The sequence below is a fragment of the Manis javanica genome, chromosome 14 (assembly GCF_040802235.1).
Source record: "Manis javanica isolate MJ-LG chromosome 14, MJ_LKY, whole genome shotgun sequence".
Taxonomy (NCBI): domain Eukaryota; kingdom Metazoa; phylum Chordata; class Mammalia; order Pholidota; family Manidae; genus Manis; species Manis javanica.
Genome location: NC_133169.1, coordinates 6,860,678 through 6,881,920, shown reverse-complemented (window position 1 = coordinate 6,881,920; position 21,243 = coordinate 6,860,678). Strand labels below are relative to the sequence as shown.

Here is a 21,243-nt window from a genome sequence, read left to right as displayed (position 1 = left end):
GCCCCTTGGCTGCTGTAGAGAGGAAAAGTGCAGAATGCAAAGAAGACATATAAATTGAATTCAGGAAATAAATTTAGATTGCCTCTGAATAACACCACAGTTTTATATTAAATTTGTACATTAAATACCAAGTTCCACGTGGTACTATCGCCTGTTGGGGTGTCTGGGCAGGGCCTCCTTCGGCCATCCCCCGTCCCTTTCCTGGGCTCAACCAGTCACAGCCCTGGTCCCCACAGCCCTGGGGGAGGGTCCAGCCTAAAGACTTGGGGGCCCAGTATACTGTCTGCTTCCCCGCCACCCAGTGTCTGAGGCCTCCCTCCAGCAGGAGCCATGGGGAACGCTCATCAGAACTCAGAACTTACATAGCAGATTGTTCCTAACTGTGAAAAATTTGAAGAAGCCAAAATGGATTTCAGATCATGTGGGTTTTTTTTTGAGAGGGCATATCTCATATTTATTGATCAAATGGTTGTTAACAACAATAAAATTCTGTATAGGGGACTCAATGCACAATCATTAATCAACCCCAAGCCTCCAACCGTCTCCAATCTTCTGAAGCATAACGAACAAGTTCTTACATGGTGAACAAGTTCTTACATAGTGAATAAGTTCTTACAAGACCATGTGTTTTTATAAATCAAACAACATGCTTTAGACAAAGCTGGGCTCACCGCCCCACTCGCAGCGCAGCACCGGCTCAGGGTGGGTTTTCCACGTGGGGATGGGCATGCCTGTGCCGTACACTCCCGCTCCTGCCCGCTCGCCCCTGCGGTCAACAGGCAGAGGTACAGATTTACTGCGGTGGGAGAGGAGGCTCCTTCCTCTGTGTCTGAGTAAAGCCCAGGCTGGCCCCTAGGAGGGCCTGCCAGCCACTCACCGCCCACCCTCGTGGAGTGGGGCTCCTTCTCCTTCTCTGAGCCAGCAGGATCCCTCCTTCCTCTTTGGAAGATGGGCCTGGGCAAGGGAAGGATCTAAATGGGCTCATCCAAATTAGGGAAGACGGGAAATGGGTAATAGACAGAGAACCAGGGGACTGGAATCTTGATGCTAATAACAGCAACACCCGACGTCCTCACAGCACTGGACAGATTCCCAGTGCTTGGACTCTCTGTATAGTCTTTTGTAAACTGTCCAAACCTCTCCATTCTTATCTGGTCTGCCGATTGAGGGAGATTATATCACAGCCTTGCTTTCACAATGGCTGTTAGAAATCATCTTCAAAGCAAAATACAGGCCAAGAACAAACTCCCATGTCCTCTCCAGACTAGGAACCATTCTGTAGACACTCGTGTGGCACCACGCATCGCTCTGATTCCCCAGCCGGGGCCGGGCTGTGAGAGCTGAGGAGGACTGTGACCACTAGGAGTACATGTAAAAGCTCTCCAGCTCCTTGCAGCTCAGCCGCACAGGGTTCTGGGCTCTGGGCTCCCTCCTCCCAACCTGCAGAAGAAAAGGAGAACCTCAGACCCTCCCACTAAGAGGTCCTCACAACAACCCTCATGACCACTATCCCCGTTTTAGATTATAAAAATGAGGCTTTGAGTGGGGAAACAAGGAACCTGGGGTCAACAGCCAGTATGAAGTAAAAGGTTTGATCCAGTTCTTCTGGCTCCAATTCCAGTGTGTTTTTTTTAACCACACCATGCTTCCTCATGACCCCGCAGATAGCCTCGGCCCACATGGTGTCCTCCGCAACCCCAGACTAAACGTGGTTAAATGTGGGACAACAGCCGAAGTGCCAGAAATCCCAGCAGGCACATATCCACCCTCTTCCTGTGACCAGTGGCAGCATCGTTACTGGACAGCAGGGGGAAGTGTGGGTGTAGCAGGAGGCTAATGAATGGGGGTGCTCCTCATGCTTGAATTTCTCTGGGTATAAATGGGAAGTATAATTATACCCACCACACAGCATTTTGTGAGGACTGAATGAGATAATTCACAGGAAGCCACTAGGCAAGCTCCTGTATACATCATTAGCCCCCAGTAAATGTTGAGTCCCTACTTTCCATTCCCTAAAGGCCTGATGGGAATCCATTAGGCTGGTGCAGCCACCACCTTTTTTCATTATCCAACTCAGACCAGCTTAAGATCACCTATACCCCGGGAGGTTCCCAATTACTTGCTAATGAAGAACACCATGTAGATTTCACTTGTCCTCCCTTCTCTGCCCTCCACCCCTCACCCACACACACCCTTGAAAGGTAGATGTCCAGCATGTAGCCCACAGCTGGGGGACCAGCCTGGGGACAGTCCAATTTAAAATCCCAGTAAGAGTCAAACCCCATCACATGGTATGATGTCCTTGGGTTAAACCTCACCCTCCTTGGACTTCAGTTTCTTCATTTCTAAAATGAAGATCTGGATTAGAAGACCTCTAAAATCCCCACCCCTCTGACACTGCGTATGTGACTTTTTCACAAATGTAGGACTTCAGAGGTCTGTCGTGGGCACAAAATCCACTCAGCAACAGACTCTTACCTCGTCATACACAGTGTTGTTGAGGGAAGGCCCGTGGCTCTTCTTCTTGGTTCCAGACTGGAAATTCATAGGACAAAGAGTGCTTAGCTTCACGTTAGTAAATGATGCAAGAGGCCCCAAAAGATTCAGGGCCCAGAAATTTCCTAAGTCCCCCAGCCAGAAGTGCACAGAGCCTCCTACCCCCGGAATAAACAATGGTGTTTATGGTTCCAGAGAAGATACAGTACATACTTGCTTATGACATGATATTTCTGAACCAGCCAGAGTTTAGTATCCCACTCCCACATGCCCCTCCCACCCACACATGCCAGCATACACAGCCATACACAGAGCCTTAGACAAACCTAATTCAAATGCTGCCTCAAACCTTCTATCCCTCCAATGCACACAACCCTAGTGTAAATACTTCTGGTGCACACGTAAGTACCACGCCCAGCCCATACCCTGACGAGGTGAAACCCTGGAATTCAGAAGCACTTCCAGTAAGAAACAGAGTTTTCATAACATAATACCAAAGCACATATTCATGGCACCTGTGACCATCTGTATGTCCATGTACTGTAGCAGGTAATGTAAATATAAATACCTCTCATGGTGGAATTCAAGTTGTTGAATCACTTATTGGAATGAAAAATCTGAAAATCTGTCCGAAACCTCTCCCCAGTTTGATAGAAACACATGATCCCTGACCTGTACGTGCTCAACACTTCCACAGTTTGTCAGATTCCCAGTTTCCCATACTAACATGGTAAGGTTATGGCTTCACTCTGTGACTCCAGCCTTGGGAACGCCATTCAAGGTTGGTCACTATGCGGGGGGGGGGGGGGTGCCATCCTGCCCACCTCCCTCCCACCCAAAGGGTGGGCACCAGCTTACCCAGTTCTGTGGTTCCAGGTACACAAGAGCTGTGAGCCCAGCCTGGAGCAGGATTCCAGGGGACCATGAAGGTTGCCACAAGAGGCCTCCCCAAAGGGTGACTGGCCAGACCGTTTGTCTGGTTCCCTAAAAGTCAACATCCTATCTCCCTAGATCCTGTCTACTCCTCCAGCTCCACGCGCTATGCCCGTCTGGGAAACCTCTCCGATATCTCGCACTGTAGCTTCGGCTGGTCGGCTAAGACTCTATGGTCCCTCTGCACAAAGCACCTCTTTTCTGCCTTGTTTGTTTTCTGCCTCCCACAGAAACTCCTAGAGACTCCTTTAATCCACTATCTTAGTCTCAGAGCTGTTCTTTCTCCAAACGGAACCAGAAGGCATTTCTAGTTGGTCCATTAGCATTTAAATGCAGTCATTTAACACAAGCTGCTCAGATACACCGGTAAACAAAATCCTTGAAAAGTGCTGGTGCGCTCACAGGAGAAACGCGCGCCTGCAGGTGCCCAGGGGTTGGAAACCGACACCTGCATCAATAGCGCCCCCTGGAGGAGCGGACTCACCTTCCGGGAAGGCTGGACTAGTGAATACAGTGTAGTTTCTTGTGATGTGGAAGCAGAAGGCTAATGGAAAGAGAAATAAAATCATTTCAGACGCATAGATCCAGCACAGCTCCAGGGCTCATCTCTCCCATCCCTCCCTGCCAGCCTTGCCCGGACAGAAGAAGACTTAGGTGTTAGTGGAAGGAGCACTGGACTAGTCGGGAGGTCAGGCAACCGAGTGCCGCTCTGCCAGCAGAGAGCCGCTGTTGGTTGGGCCCTGGTTTAGTGCTTACGTCCTGACACTTAGAACGCCCTACACGATAGGAAAGATCATAATCCACCGCATTGTACAGATGAGCAAATAGCCTCAGCCAAGGTGTTCACAGTAGGGCGGTATTTAAACCCCAGGACTTACAGGGCTCCTTCCTCCACCCCTCAATGCCTCCTTCCTTCCCTGGACCTGACCGGGGTGTCCTTGATGGCAGTGCTCCCGGGTCCTCTGGAAAGACACTCCGGAGGAGGAAGCTCATTCTCACTCAAATCTCAGTCCAAGAGGAGCTCTCCCCTGCCATGTATTCAAATTCCTCTTGTTGGAATTCAATGTGACTAAAGCCAGACAACTGGCAGGGATCAACCACTCTTACAGCAGTCAAACAGCTTTAGCCCTCTGTTAGGGAATCGCATTATCTTAAGGCGAACAGGAGGACGCGACACCCAACCTGGGAATTCTGCAGTGGCTCTGAGTAGGTGAGCATCTCCCTCCCCTCCGTCCCCGTCTCCTTCATCTTTCCCCCGCTTTTCCTCTCCACTTCATTGCCTACCCTCCCCTCTTCCCCTCCTTCCTTTCTCTTCTTCCTCCTTTTCTTGATCATTCTCTGAAGCTTATCACCATTCCCCAAGGATTTTCTCAGCCACCAAACTGAAGAAGTTGCTACTTCAGATATGAATTTGTTTTAAGTCATTTTTATCAGAAATTTTTCATCACTGGTCACCCGGTGGGTGGTGTTTCCCTTGAGAAGATGACCCGGTCTGGGTTATCAGTAACGTCATCTTAGCTGTCACTATTAGAGGATGCTTCTCTAACTTGTGGGTGAGTTTCCAGAATCCCAGAATGTTAAAGACAAGGTTGGGGAAGGTGGAGCAGAGACTCAAGCATTTGGTTCAGCTTTGCCACTACCCAGCTAGGTGGCCTCGAGCCCATGAGTTAATCTCTGATCAGTTTTCCCATCTGCAAAGTGGGGTTTGTATTAGACCTACTTCATGAGGCCGTTTTGTGAAATTCATTAAGAAAGGAGGCACAGTTCCGTACTTAATAAATGTTATCATTAAGAAATAATAAGATAAAAGAGAACACGGACCCAGGCTTTCCTGAAAACAGGCACAATAAGGAGTGGAGAGAAAAAGTCCAAGGGCCCCAAGACTCGGAAGCAGCAAGGCGGGAAAAGAGGAGTCCAGGCCCCTGATAAGCTTCCTCCACCTACTGACTTTATCTGGGCCACACCTGCCGCCCAGGCATGGAAGAAAAAAGTGTGTCCACATCAGCCCTTCCAGCTCTGCTCTGCTCCGTCAAGAGACTCCAGAAATACACCGAACTTTTCAAACAACTCAGTTCAGCTGAAGCCAAGCCATCTTCTAGACCCCAGGAGTACTGAGGTTTCAGTCTGCCACTCAAGGGTGTAAGGGCATCAGGAAGCCCCACAGACACGTACGGATGGGTGTGAGAAGCCGGAGTGGTACCTGGGACTGGATCACGGAGTAGACGGTGGCGCCTTCTCCGGGGGAATTCTGCTTCTGCCTCTGCACGAGAAATAATGAAGGGACGTGTGGTGACATGAGCAGACAGCCTGCGCCGAGTGGGGAAAGACAGCACAGAGTCCAGGGAGGGAGGCAGTCACGGGCCACCCCCAGGATGGGGGGGCTGTGGGAAGGGAGACTCCCAGTGGGACAGCGAGAGTCTGGAGCGAGGAACCACCCAGGTGTGAAGGGACAGCACGAGTGGTCCTGCCCACAGGGGCTCCTGTCGCCTTCTTGACTTGGGCAGCTTAGAAACCTGCCTTTACTGGCTACCTTCCTGACTAAACTTACCACATAACCACCAATGATGCGCTGAGCTCTGAGTAGGGCTCTGATCTCAGCCATACCTCAGGACGCTAAAATTCAGAGGCTTCAACCGTTTTAAAGACCAAGCACATTAAAGCTTCCTCTCTAGATCCAGCTTTGTGGCCAGCTCGCCCTCGGCCTCAAGCCAGTCCCCTGGGCAGCCACGGAGCCAGATGGAGCCCCGGACACATGGCCGAAAGCCAGGGGCACACACCCTGCCTGCTTCCCTCTTGCCCCACAGGAAATCGGGGTTCGGGATGGCTCATGCTGTTCGTTCCCTGAGCCCATATTGCAATGTCCGGCCCTGCGGGGAGACCAGCAGTCATGAGACAAGGTACAAGCCTGCTCCCCAGAAGCAGGGAGAGGCCAGGAGGAGCAGAGAAACACCAGCTGTCCTTGGAGGCTACAGAGTCATGGGCATCTGGCAAGAAACAGGGGTTTGTTGTTTTCCTCTTCTGCCCGGACCTGAGGGAAGTGTTTCCAGAAAGGTCTGGGGCCCCAGAATGAGGCCACATGAAGACTGAGATTTAAGCCTTCAAAGGCAACATTGCAGACACTGCAGGGAGAGGCCAGGGAGGGAGGCCGGGGAGGGAGGCCAGGGAGGGAGGAGCCGAATCGGTGGCAGGCCTGAGGCCCCAGGAGGTTTTTTCTGGAGTTATTTTCCTCTGTATTCTCCTTCATGTACCGATCCAAAGTAATCTTCATTCTGTGGGCTTGGGGAGGCCATGGTTAGCGGGTGTTTGGGCATCGGTGGCTGCAGGCAGGTGCTCTTGTTCTCAGCGTGGTCGTAATAGGAGAAGCAGAGCCTTTTCTTGTTTCTCACACCCCGACATTCCGCTGCCGAGGCGAGGAAACAGGCTAGGGGAGCTTGATTCCCGAGGAGCCCAGACCTAAGGGAAGCCGCCTCTCTGCAAGGCCTCCCAGGGCCTCAGGCGCAGAAGGCGGAAGGGCCCCCACCCCGACTCTGGCCCCGCCCACTCAGGCCGAGCCCCGGGAATAAGGGTGGGAAGAGCGCCGTTCCTCTTCCTGCCGGGAGCTCAGCTGGACCCTGTCGATGCCCTGGGCCTGGGCCGCCTGCTGCCCTGCTCGGGGGCGAAGCAGCAGGGCCGCCCTTCCGCTGTCTGCAGTCCACTGCTTTTCCTCGGCCCTGGGGGCCCCACTGAGCTGGCCGCTGCTGCACAGCCGGGCCTGGAGCTTCGCACACCGGCTCATCTGCTTCCTGCTAACCTGGTTATTGTCTCTAGCATCTCAGCCAGACTGAGGCCTCTTCTTCCCAAGACACTGTGAGCACAGAGCAGCGTACATTGTGGCTGGTCAGGCTGGCACCCTCCCCAGCCTGGGCAACGGTCAAGGGGCCCATAAAAGTGAGCCTAGGCTTGCAGGGATGTGGGAATTTGTGGTTGGACACAACACACAAGAAAGTTGGACCCTTCCTGGGGGCTGACCCAGCGGGTAAGGACCCTGGGTGCCATCTGGGGAGGCAGGAGCAGCATGCCCTACGCACTACGCCATGGCCTCTGCTGTGCTTCATCCCTTCCCAACAGGGGCAGCTCTGCACCAAGATGCCCCCTGCCTGCTGCCGTCTCCTTAGCTCCCTTGTTTTCCTCTTTTCCTTCTTGGCCAGAGCTGGGAGATTGATGGAGAAAAGATAGATGGGCAGGCTGAGGATCCTCCTGAGGACAGCTGTCGGGTTCTCTTTGTCCCCTGCTCCTGATGGCCATCCTCCCAAGGGCATCTTCCACACTAACTGAGAGAAACCCCAGCCCCTAGGGTGCCGTACTTGATTTCTCCTGATTTGCGGGTTCTTGACATCTTCATAAATTGTCAGAAGTTCCTCCGGGCTGGTCTCTGTGAGGGGAAAGAAGCACAGCAGAGAGCTGCAGAGACCTCCAGGGGCTTCTGGTCCTGGAGTCCCACCTTCATCCCACATGGCCAAGACCTGGAGAAATGTTCTAGAAAGGAGGCAACTTAGTGCTCTTCCCGGGATACCCAAAGAGCTCATGGCACCCACCACCACGGACACACCTACTCATCAAGCCAGACGGTCCCCCACCAAATCAGCCACCTGCAGGGAAATCTGCACATCGGGGACCAGACTGTGAACCTCCCAGGGCCACCCCAGAAGGCAGGACCGGAAGAAAGGGCTCAGCAGCCACTGCCTCCCCTCCAGACCATGCAGGTGCATCCCAGTGCTCCCCAGGAGAGGCAGGGGCCATGCCCCCAGGTGCATGCCACTGGGGATGTTAAGCAGGCAGCAGCACCTGCTAGGAACCCCACTTACCTGACTTCTCCCTCTTCCTCCTCCGCACACAGAAGCAGGTGAGGGTGCCCAGGAACAGTGAGACTAGGAGAATCACGACCGCCACCAAAAAGGGCAGAAAGCCCAATTCTGAGGGACATGGAAGGCAGGAGGCCTGAACTCTCGCCTTCTCTCTGCTCCCTCCCCACCTGTCTCCCGTAGGAGCTGCCTCAAAACCCACACTCCTCTCCTGGGTGGCTGGGCTCCCCATGCCCTATGCACTCACCTCAAGGTGGTCTCTCTGCCCAATTGGGTGACCTCCCCTGAGTGATGCTAAGAATGTGGATACTAATATCTGACAGGACTTCCTCAATCTCTCTGAGCCTGTGTTCACTTACAAAAATGAGATAATGTTATCTACACATGGGGGTTTAAGTACCTAATTTAACCTATGTTATGTAACAAATGTTACATCCACCAATTTTTTCATTTTTTACTCAACAAACATTTTTTGCACACCGACTATGTGGGAGGCAAGTCTTCCCTTCCACCTTTCTGCTATTCCTGCCTCTGCTGACCTTCCTCTTCTGAACTTCTGCATTTCACATTTGTGACCTGCCTGTAGCCTGACATATAAGCCGGCAAGTCAAGAAGGGAAAGGAATTAAGCATTCCGGGTGCCAGCTGTCTAGGCGCTTTACAGATATTTTCTCATTTTATCTTAACGAGAATTCTGTGAGGTCCTTTATTATTAACATCCCCAGTTTACCCAAGAAAAAAATCGGAGCTCACCGAAGTTAATGAATCTGCCTGAGGTCACAGAGCTAGTGAGAGGTGAAGCCATGGGTGACACTGTTGGCTTCTTTCTCACCCATGAGGACTTAAGTTTCGTTAGCCCTGTTTGGCTGTAAATTCTTCAAGGACGGGAACAACAGTTGTTTTTTTCCCTGTTATGCCCGTGCTGATGACACATTAAATTATTTGTTTACCTAATAAAAACTGGTGTGAACTTAACTCAGGGTAACTCTCAGAATGACCATGAGCAATAAACTCTTCCGGGCAGCCTGGTTTCAGCCTGATGCTCCCACGACACTGTTGTGTCTTGTAGGGGAACCATATCGCCTGCGGGAGTTACCACTCAGGAGGGGAAGCAGGCCTCTATCAGAGTCTCAAAGGAAGAAAATAACGATCAGCAGATGTGGCTGGGCAGTGACTCACTAAGCATTCCAGGAATAATCTTGCATCTCCTAGAAGGAGATTCTTGCTGGGGATAAAATTATTCCTAGACTAAAACAGGCCTGCCTTATAGGAACTGTGTGCCCAGAGGCCAGGGCCACCCCGGGAAAGGGCTGCAGGGCACCGGGGGAGTCAGCCAAGAGATCTCCTGCCCGGGTCTTCTTGCACATGAACCTGGATGCGAGGTCTAACTCCTGCCCCTGTTATAAGCCAAAGTGCTCCACTCACTCTGGTGGCCAGTCAGACAGCCTGGGGTGAGCGTGAGGGTGTTGTCTGCCCAGCTGACAGGGTTGCTGACATTGCAGGTGAATGTGTGCAAGCTGTTGATGTCAATCTGCACTTCCAGTCTGGTGAGGTTCCTCGATGTCCGGATCATCTCACTCCCTCTGTACCAAGCATAACTCACATCACCACCTCTGGAGACCAAGCAGGACAGAGTCACCTGGCACTTCCCCGTGTCCAGGGCCTTCCACTGACCCAGCACGCGGGGCTCCTCGACGTGATCTGGAAGCAGAGATTCTGATCAGACAGGCACTGGATATTCAAGCCCTGTGTGAGTCAGAGGGGCAGGGTGAGCTTTCCTGAGGACTCACCAAATACAGAAACCTGGAACTTGTGCTGTGACACGTGCCCAGATTGATTGGTGAGCTCCAGGAAGTAGAGGCCGCTGTCCTGATGCTGAGCTGCCTCGATGTGAAGAGTTAAGTCCTCGATCGAAAATCTGAGTCTATTGTTGAAATGATTCAAAGTCCGATTTTCGTACTTCATACCCAAAGTATTCTTCCAAGTCAGTATCACATAACACTTTGAATTTGAGGGCCATTGCACCTTCCACTGAACAGAGTATGCTTCTATCCTTACGGTGCTGGAGGGCCGTAAGCAGACAGATGCTCCTGAGAGTCTAACCACATGGTGGGCAGAATCTTGGGATTCTAGAAAAGAGAACCCAGGCTGGAGGTGGCAGAAAGGGTGTCAGGCCCAGTGCAGTAAGTGAACAACAGTGGAAGTTCCTGTGACTATTTTTAGCAGGGAAGCTTTGTGGCATGGCCAGTCGATGCAAGAAATAAACATGTCTGTCTGGGTGGGATGGAGAGGATCAGAGAGAGTTTGGAAAAAAGAATAGGAGATGGGGATAGTTATACAAATAAATCTGTTAAAATGGAGGACACTGAGAGGACAGCAATGGAGAGAGAGGGATTTTTAGGTGTCCATATGCGTTATAAATGCCCTCACTCCCAACCACACCTTCACTCTGGCATTTCCTCAAGAGACTGAGTAAATTATTAAAGAACTTGTAATTACTGTTTGGGGTGGTTCATTCTGCAGCAACAGTAACCTGAAGCCTAGATTTTTAAAAGCATAATTGGACAGCCAAGAAAGGAGAGAGAGATAATTAAAAAGAGATATTGGATAAGAATTTTACAAAATGGACAAAAGCCATTGTAAAATGTGCTACAAATCTGAAGCAAGAGTAAAACAAAACAAAAAATTTATACACATCAAAAAAAATTTATTTTCAAACCAAAAGACAAAGAGAAAAATCTTTCAAAAGGCAGAAGGGAAATATAATTCCTTTCACAAAAGAAACAATTTACAGCTGACATTTCAATATAAAAGATAAAAAACAGGAGACAGTGGGATAATATCTTCAAAGTGCTGAAATAAATAATTGCCAAGCTGGAATTTTACACCAGTGAAACGATATCTCAATAATAAAAATGAAATAAAGGCATTTTTAGAAAAACAAAAATTGAGAGAACTTGTCTCAAATAGAGCTGGAGTAAGGAAAACACCAAGGGATACTCTTCAGTAGAGAAAATAATCCAAGATGGGAACTCAGAGATAAGAACAGATGACGAACAATAGAAACAGTAAATATGTAGTTCCATATGTAAATGAATATTGACTGTTTAAAGATATAAGAATAATGTCTTACAGAGTTAAAATATTGAATTAAAGTAAAAATAAATAAATAAATAAATAAATTTTTTTCAGAAATGGGCAAAGAAAATTAAAATGTCTAGTCCAGAAAGTAACAAAAAGTGCTATTTTATATTCACCTTTGATAAATCAAGAACACATGCTCTAATCTCCAGACTAATCACTAAATGAATAGTGAAATAATATAAAATGGTAAAGTTAAAACATAATGTGAAGAAGAAATAAAGAAATAACTATCATCAATCCAAAAGAAGGAAATAAAGGATAGAAAAAGAAAGATAGAACAGGCAGGGCCATAGAAAGTAAATAGTAATATGGTGGATTTAATTCCAAAAGACAAAAAGTAAAGGGATGGAAAAGATATTACATGGAAATAATAGGGGGAGAAAAACAAGAGTAGCAGTACTTATATCAGGCAAAATTGATTTCAAAACAAAGAAACAAGAGACGAAGAAGGACATTACATAATGATAAAGGGATCAGTCCAACAAGAGGATATAACCATTATAAATATCTATGTACTCAACATAGGAGCACCTAAATATGTAAAACAAATACTAGCAGAATTAAAGGAGGAAATAGATTGCAACACATTCATTTCAGAAGACTTTAACACACCACTCACATCAATAGACAGATCAACCAGACAGAAAATAAATAAGGAAACAGAGGCACTGAACCAAATGGACTTAACAGATACCTTCAGGACACTCCACCCAAAAGCAGCAGGATGCACATTCTTATCAAGTGTACATGGAATGTTCTCCAGAATAGATCACAAGAAGAGCCTCAATAAATTCAAAAATATTGAAATTGTATCAAACATCTTCTCAGACCACAATGGTATAAAACTAGAAATAAATTACACAAAGAAAACAAAGACTTAAAAACACATGGATGCCAAACAACATGCTTTTAAATAATCAATGGATAGATTAAGAAATTAAGACAGAATCAAGCAATACATGGAGACAAATGAAAACAAAAACACAACAACCCAAAATCGGTGGGACACAGCAAAGGCAGTTCTAAGAGGAAAATACATAGCAATACAGGCTTACCTCAAGAAACAAGAACAGTCCCAAATAAACAATCTAAAATCACAATTAAAGAAACTAGAAAAAGAAGAACAAATGAAACCCAAAGTCAGTAGAAGGAGGGACATAATAAAGATCAGAGCAGAAATAAATAAAATAGAGAAGAATAAAACAATAGAAAAAAATCAATGAAACCAGGAGCTGGTCCTTTGAGAAAATAAACAAAATAGATAAACCACTAGCCAGACTTATCAAGAAAAAAAGAAAGTGTACACACATAAACAGTATCAGTAACAAAGAAGGAATATCACAATGGATACTGTAGAAATACAAAGAATTATTAGAGAATACCATGAAAAATTATATGTCAGTAAATTGGACAACTTAGAAGAAATCGACAACTTCCTAGAAAAATACAACCTTCTAAGACTGACCCAGGAAGAAACAGAAAATCTGAAGAGATCAATTGCCAACAATGAAATTAAATCAGTAATCAAAAAACTCCCCCGAAACAAAACTCCAAGTCCAGATGGCTTCACAGCCAAATTCTACCAAACACTTAAAGAAGAGCTAATACCCATTCCTTCTTACAGCATTCCAAAAAGTAGAAGAGGAGAGAATACTTCCAAACTCATTCTATGAGGCCAGCATCACTCTAATACCAAAACCAGACAAAGACACCACAAAAAAAGAAAACTACAAACCAATACCCCTGATGAACATAGATGCAAAAATTCTCAACAAAATATTAGCAAATCAAATCCAAAAATACATCAAAAAGATCATCCATCATAACCAAGTGGGATTTAGTCCAGGGATGCAAGGATGGTACAATATTCTTAAATCCATCAATATCATATAGCACATTAACAAAAAGAAGGATAAAAACCACATGATCATCTCAATAGATGCTGAAAAAGCATTTGACAAAATTCAACATCCATTCATGATAAAAACTCTCAACAAAATGGGTATAGAGGGCAAGTACCTCAACATAATAAAGGCCATCTATGATAAACCCACAGCCAACATCATACTGAAGAGTGAAAAGCTGAAAGCTTTTCCTCTAAGATAAGGAACAAGACAAGAAGACCCACTATCCTCACTCTTATTCAACATAGTACTGGAGATTCTAGCCACGGCAATCAGACAACACAAAGAGAAAAAAGGCATCCAAATTGGTAAGGAAGAAATTAAACTCTCACTATTTGCAGATGACATGATATGATACATAGAAAACCCCAAGAAATCCACCAAAACACTACTAGAACTAATAACTGAATTCAACAAAGTTGCAAGATACAAAATTAATACACAGAAATCTGTTGCATTCCTATATACTAACAACAAACTAGCAGAAAGAGAAATCAGGAAAACAACCCCATTTACAATTGAATCAAAAAGAATAAAATACATAGGAATAAACCTAATCAAGGAGGTAAAAGACCTATACTCTGAAAACTACAAGACGCTCATGAGAAAAATTTAAAAAGACACCAAAAAATGGAAATCTATCCCATGCTCATAGGTAGAAAAAATTAATATTGTCAAAATGGCCACCCCACCCAAGGAAATTTACAGATTCAATGCAATCCCTATCAAAATTATTCAATGAGCTAAAACAAATGGTTCTAAAATTCATATGGAACCACAAAAGACTCCAAATAGCCAAAGAAATCCTGAGAAAGAAGAACAAAGCTGGGGGAATTATGCTCCTTAACCTAAAGCCATACTACAAAGCTACAGTAATCCAATTTGGTACTGGCACAAGCACAGACCTGTTGATCAGTGGAACAGAATAGAGAGCCCAGATATAAACCCACCCATCTATGGTCAATTGACATATGATAAAAGAGCCATGAATAGGAAGTAACAGCCTCTTCAACAACTGGTATTGGCAAAACTGGACAGCTACATGAAAGAGAATGAAACTAGATTGCTGTCTATCTCCATAGGCAAAAGTAAACTCAAAATGAATCAGACCTGAATGTAAGTCATGAAACTATAAAACTCTTAGAAGAAAACAAAGGCAAAAATCTCTTGAATATAAACATGAGCAACTTTTTCCTGAACATATCTCTTTGGGCAAGGGAAACAAAATAAAAAATGAACAAGTGGGACTACATCAAACTAAAAGGCTTCTGTACAGCAAAGGACACTAATCAGCAGAACAAAAAGGCATCCTACAGTTTGGGAGAATATATATGTAAACAACTCATCTGATAAGGCGTTAACATCCAAAATATATAAAGAACTCATACACTTCAACACCCTAAAAGCAAAATAACCCGATCAAGAAATGGGCAGAGGACCTGAACAGACACTTCTCCAAAGAAGAAATACACATGGCCAACAGGCACATGAAAAGACACTCCACATTGCTAATCCTCAGGGAAATGCAAATTAAAACCACAATGAGATATCACGTCACACCAGTTAGGAAGGCCACTATCCAAAAGACAAGAAATAACAAATTCTGGTGAGGATGTGGAGAAATGAGAACCCTCCTACACTGTTGGTGGGACTGAAAATTGGTACGACTGCTGTGGAAAGCAGTATGGAGGTTCCTCAAAAAACTAAAAATAGAAATACCATTTGACCCTGGAATTCCACTCCTAGGAATTTATCTGAAGAAAATAAAATCCCTGATTTGAAAAGATATATGCACCACTATGTTTATCGCCACACTGTTTGCAATAGCCAAGATGTGGAAGCAACCTAAGTGTCCATCAGCAGATGAATGGGTAAAGAAGAGGTGGTACCTATACACAATGGAATATTATTCAGCCATAAGAAGAAAACAAATCCTACCTACCATTTGCAACAACATTGATGGAGCTAGAGGGTATTATGCTCAGTGAAATAAGCCAGGGGGGAAAGACAAGTACCAAATGATTTCACTCATTGTGGAGTATAACTATAAAGCAAAACTGAAGGAACAAAACAGCAGCAGACTCACAGACTCCAAGAGGGTACTAGTGGTTACCAAAAGGAAGGGGTTGGGGAGGATGGGTGGATGGAGGGAGCAGGGAATTAAGGGGTATTATAATTAGCCCACATAATATAGGAGGGGCACGTGGAAGGCAATATAGCACAGGGAAGACAAATAGTGACTCTATAGCATCTTACTACACTGATAGACAATGACTGCAATGGGGTGGAGGGGGGACTTGATAATATGGGTGAATGTTGTAACCACAATGTTACTCATGTGAAACCTTCAAAAGGTATCTTAATAAAAATAAAATAAAATAAGGAAAAGAGATCTTGCCATTTACAGCAACATGGATGGATCTAGAAGATATAATGCTCAGTGAAATAAGCCAGGTGTAGAAAGACAAATACCATATGATTTCACTTATTTGTGGAATACAAAAACAAAGCAAAACATAAGGAATGAAACAGCATTAGACTCATAGACACTGAGAAGTGACTGGTTACCATGGGGGAGGGGAGTGGGCAGAGGCAGGAGGGCAAGGGGGAGGGGGACTGCTGAACCACTGTGATGAACATTTGATAAAAAAAAAAAGTCAAAAAGTCAAAGTGGAAACTTACAAAAATAACATTCAGTTATTGTACTTTCCAGGTCCAGAATTTCTTTTTTATATGTGGTTCTTTTTTATAATTTATACCAGTTTATTAATGTTCTCTATTTGTTGAGACATTCGCCTGGCTTCCTTTAGATCTTTGTCTATAGTTTCCTTTAGCCTTGAGCATATTTAAGACAGTTGATTTAAAGTTTTGGTCTAGTAAACCCAATGTCTGCTTCTTCAGCGGCAGTTTCTCCATTAATTTATTTTTCCCTCTGTAAGTAGGCCACACTTTATTTTCTTAATATATAGTTTGTTAGTCTTTTGCTTAGGATTTTTGCACCCATGTTTTTGAGCAGCCCCTTTAATTTTAAGACATAAATGCAGGTTTTGGTGTCACGGTTATTTTAACCTAATAAAGAACATTTGGAGGTATAATCTGTTTCTATCTCTAAAAGCATTGGAGTAAGATTGTGTAAGATTTCTCTTTAAATATTTGGTAGAATCAATCAGTGAAGTCAACTGGGTATGGAGTTTACTTTGTGAGAAGGCTTTTCAGTATAGATTCAATTTACTAAATAGTATATTTAAAAAGAAATAAAACCCTTAGAAATTCCTAAGGTAAGAGAACTGATATGATCTTTTGTTCTACTGAGGTGACCCTCAGTGACTCCTGGCTGGGGGCTGGCCACCAGAAAGTCCAAGGCATGATTAGAAGTTTGGGATTTTCAGCACTGTCACCCATCCTCCCAAGAGGGGAGAGGCACTGGAAATGGACTTAATGATGGATCGTGCCTACATGACGAGGCCTCCATAAAATCCCAAAAGTACAGGGTTTGGAGAGCTTCCAAGTGGTTGAACACACCCCTCTGGAGGGCAACATGCCCCAGCTCTAGGAGGACAGATGCTCCTGAGCCAGGGACCCCCCAGACCTAACCCTATGCCCTTCACCTGGTTGCTCATCTGTATCCTTCATCATATCCTTTAACAAACTGGTAAACGTAAGTGTGTCTCTGAGTTCTGTGAGATGCTTCAGCACATTAGTAGCACCTGAGGAGGGGGTCGTAGGAGGGGGTTTATAGCTAATTGGTCAGAGGTACAGGTGACAATCTAGGCATTTGATTGGCACCTGAAGAATGAGAGTCAGGGGGGCAGTTGGGATAGGGGGGCACAGTCTTGGGGGACTGAGCCCTTAACCTGTGGGATCCGTTGCTATCTCTGGGCAGATAGTGTCAGCATTGAGTTAAACTGTAGATGCAGCTGGTGTTAAACAGTATTGCTTGGTGTGGAGGAAAAGCCCACACATTCGGTGACCAGAAGCGACAGAAGTAAGGTGTTCTGTGTGAGTAGGAGAGGAGGCCATAGGAAAGAAACACAGAAGAGGGGACAACTGGGAATTTTCCCAACACAGTTTAAATGTGAGGAAAATGATCTAAAGGCAGAAAGGGGGTAGTTGAAGAAAGATCAGAGATGTCACTGTGGGCCTAGTGGCCCTGGACAGACTCCCGGATGAAGCAGTGAGGTCCAGAGCACATGAGGAAGGACTGGCGATGAAAGGAGGCGAGCACCCCGGCACGGATCAGAGGCAAATGTGCTCGCATGTGGGGTGTATGAGGGGGCTGACCTTGGGGAATCCCTTCCCGGTGTCTCCGAGACTGGGGAGTTTTCGGCAGAGTTGGTGGGGTCCCTAACTGGTGTCTCTGTTCCCTTGGAGAAGGAGGGTGCAGGCTGACAGAGGCCACAATGGTGGAACAAGACCTTGAAGAAATGGTGAAGGTGTGGAATCACCTCTGGGGAATGGGAGAAGCCGTGCATCAGACACAGGCTTCCCAGGCCCCTGGGGGCCCTGCTGAGAGTGCCGGCTCTGAATCTGTAGTTGCTCTTCGTTGTTGAATTTTCTTGGGCAACCCTCATCTGTGTGGGGTGGGAGGAGGAGGCTGGTGGGAGTGAAGCTGGCCAAGGAGGGGTCAGGGCAGGGGCGAGGCTGTGGGGTAGACACGGTGGAGAGGTGAGCAGGCGTTGTGACCATATAGGAAGACCACAGCCCGGTCCTGGCGGGCATGCATTGCCACATGGAGAGACAAGAAATGCCAGGATGCAAAGCTAGTTCAACACAGTTCTGACATGCTCGGAGAGAGCTGGAGGAGGCCCTGACAAAGAGCTCTGGATGGTTCAAAGACGAGTACCCACAACAGGTTTCGGTGGTCAGGGGAGGCCCCAGGGCCGCTGCCTCTACTGCCTCTGCTGCTCAGCGGCTTTGGGGCCCCTCTTCCAGTGTTTAACGACAAACAGGGTAAATGGATAATTCTGCAGAGAGAGGGCAGGGGGCAGGAGATCAAGTCCACTGCCTCCCCAGGAAGAAATGGCAGCCAGCATGCAGGGTGCTCAGGGAGACCATCTGACCATGCACTGAGTTCCACTCAGACCCGAGCTTGTGTGCATAGCCACGGTGTCCGCAGTGAGCCCAGCCTCCTCGGACCTGGGCCCGCGGGTGGAGGAGGGGGAGGCCTGTGTGCCCAGGAGGTGGGGCAGGGGAAGGTCTCAGAGCAGCACCACTTCCTCCGGCCAGCAAAAGGATGTTGAGGTTTTTCTCAGCTTGGGGCTGTGCCACTAGGCTTCGGGTGCCAGCAGGAGGAACGGCTGCTGGGGACTGCGCACAGAGAGCACCTTGAGACCTCGGAAGCGCCGGGGCAGGGTCAGCCCTGCCGAAGGCAGCGTCTCAAAGTAGAAGGAGGCCGCTGCATGCCCACCTCCCACTTCATCTCCTCTCCTCCTCCCAGCTTGGCCCACCCATGCAGATTTCATACTGACCATACTGACTCCTCAGAAAGTGCACCCCCTTACCTCTGTCAGACTTACCCAGCCCACGTCCCACTGCTTGTACCGGTAAACAGAAGCATCTCATCCCCAACACCATCTTTCTCCGAGATGACAAGTGATTTGCTTTTCATGTTCTCCCTGCTTCTGTTCAGGCTGTTCCCTCTGCTCTTGTCCTACCTTATCCCTGTCTTCTGAACTCTTGCTCATCCTTCAAGGCTGCATCCCACTGTCCCTACCTAGAAGGAGCTCCCGTCTATGCTGAATGTACCTTGCCTGCCAGTGACACGGCATTTTCTGTCTTCCCTTATCACTGTGATTGTACAGGGCTATTTTCCTCTATCTGTCTGAAAGATTCTTAAGGATTGAATCAACCTCTGTTTCATGTTTCCCTCACAAAATCTTGCATTTCTGGAAACACAGTAGAGCTTACCGAAACATTCAATCGATTAATTAATTAGTTAAATTCAAGAATGCACCTCAGTTAACTCCCAGAATAACTCTAATATAGAAATATGCAGAATGCGTAGGGAAGCCACAGAAATGTGGGTCCCTCCACTTCGGTCTTAACCTTCCAGGCTCCACACCCTTGCACTTTTGTTCCCCATTGTCAGGCCCTCAGAACAAAAAAGCACGGAGCTCTCTCATGCACTGCTTGCTCTGTCCACTCTGGAAACCAGTTTGTCAGCAGCTGCTAATTAATTAATCAATTAGCAGATTGATAATTAATTAATCAACAAAGAATTGCTGAATAGTCTCTCATCTTGACCCTGATTACAAAACTAAGTGAAATATATACCCTGACTCTGAAGTGCTGAAAAACATGAGTTTTGATTTGGGGGGACTTGTTAAAACTTGACACTCTAAGCAGTTTATATTCTCTCATCTAAATCTTACATATCTCTACAAAACAGACACCACAGTTGACATCATTTTATGGATGAAAAACTGAGAAACCAGAGGTTAGTTAACTTCCTCAAGACTGTGTGGTAGCCCGCGGTTTGAAATCTACATAGAAGTCACTCTAGGGATAGCTGAGCCATCGTCTTCATGAACAAACCTATGAGGTACATACACATACTCCATGATTCTACCCCTACAGGGGCACCCAACAGACATGCAGAAACAAAAAGCATGTACAAAAGGCTCACAGCAGCATTATTACAATAGGAGGGGAAAAAAACGACCTGGAAAAACCCCAAAGGTTCTCAATAGAAAGAATGGATGAATAAATCTATATACTGTGAAATACTATACAGCCATGAAAACAATCAACTCCAAGGAACAACCTGGATAATTTCATCAGATGTTGAGCAGAAGAAGCCCAACACAGAGCACATACCATATGATTCCATTTACATCCAGGTGAAACTAACCCATGATGTTGGAAGTCAGAACAGTTGCATTTGCAGAAAAGGGAAGAGGTAAGAGATGGGAGAAAACTTGTGGTAGATAGAAGGGCATGTTCACTTAACAACAACTCGTTGAGATGGACCTTGATAATTTTGTGTACTTTTCTGTACTTGGGTCACACTTTCATGTGAAGGTCTGTTCACGAAGATGACGGCCCAGCTATCCCTAGAATGACTTCTACAGAACTGGTTCCCTCCAGGAAGGTGCTGCAGACCCGAGATCTCTGGCCGGTGCCCACTACTTCACCATTCACACTTTGTTTGAGGGAGGTACAGTGCGGAGGAGAGGAGCAAAAATCACTCCAGCCTTCTTAGAACTTGCCTGGATCCCAGCCAGAGCAATTGCCATCAGAGGCTTCTCCCTGAGAAGTGAAAGTTCAGCATAATCTATACAGCCAGCAACCCTCAGAACTACTCCACTGGATGCTGCCCCTGCCCTTTCTCGTCCAGCACATCTCACCCCTGGCCCCACAGCATTCCCAGCCTCCAGCGTGTTCCTTGGGGTTTTTTGCAGAAGGCACAGCCAAAGCCCGAAGTTAGGGTCCACAGCGAACTTCAGGGCTGAGGCCCACTTCTGTGGGCAGTGATTTGAAGGTTCCTGCTCCCCAACACATCTGACCGCAAAACCATCCCAATCTCCTGCTTAGAGATAATAATTCATTTAATCATTCAGATAACATGTTTTGAGCACCTACTACGTTGGGCACCCTGTTGTTCACGGATCACAGATGTGATTATATATTGATTCATGTGATAGACATAGGCTCCCTGATTGAAGGAGCTGTGTGCTTGTTCACCACCAAATCCCCAGCCCAAGGCCCAGTTCAGAGCTGCTCAGAACATACACTGGAAGGGTGGGAATAGAGAGGATGATGTTTTTGTGAAGACAATTAGAATATTTTACAAGATGATGCAACAATATGATTGAATGTCTTAAATATGTGTTCCTTTAAGTTAAAAATGTTGATGTCTCCCTAATGTCATGGTTAGGATGATGAGAAATTCTCAGGAAAGGGTACCAATGTTAAAGCTTTATCATC

At 46.5% G+C, this 21,243-nt stretch overlaps 1 protein-coding gene across 8 annotated transcripts in view; it reads right to left on the bottom strand.

The window, feature by feature from the left end:
* Positions 1-410: 410 nt before the first annotated feature.
* Positions 411-21,243, bottom strand: part of CD244 (CD244 molecule) — a 37,855-nt gene continuing 17,022 nt past the window's right edge. For 3 of the 8 annotated variants that reach the window (XM_017676328.3, XM_017676333.3, XM_017676332.3), the window contains 8 exons: positions 10,060-10,398; positions 9,695-9,970; positions 8,274-8,381; positions 7,773-7,840; positions 5,630-5,689; positions 3,914-3,973; positions 2,479-2,535; positions 411-1,440 (listed from right to left, as the gene is read on the bottom strand). In XM_017676328.3, the coding sequence (XP_017531817.3) occupies positions 1,360-1,440; positions 2,479-2,535; positions 3,914-3,973; positions 5,630-5,689; positions 7,773-7,840; positions 8,274-8,381; positions 9,695-9,970; positions 10,060-10,398 (1,049 nt within the window). In that variant the 3' untranslated portion in view covers positions 411-1,359. Of the gene's footprint in view, positions 1,441-2,478; positions 2,536-3,913; positions 3,974-5,601; positions 5,690-7,772; positions 7,841-8,273; positions 8,382-9,694; positions 9,971-10,059; positions 10,399-21,243 lie in introns of all 8 variants that reach the window. The other 5 variants (XM_017676330.3, XM_017676329.3, XM_037023833.2 and 2 more) reach the window with 5 other exon arrangements.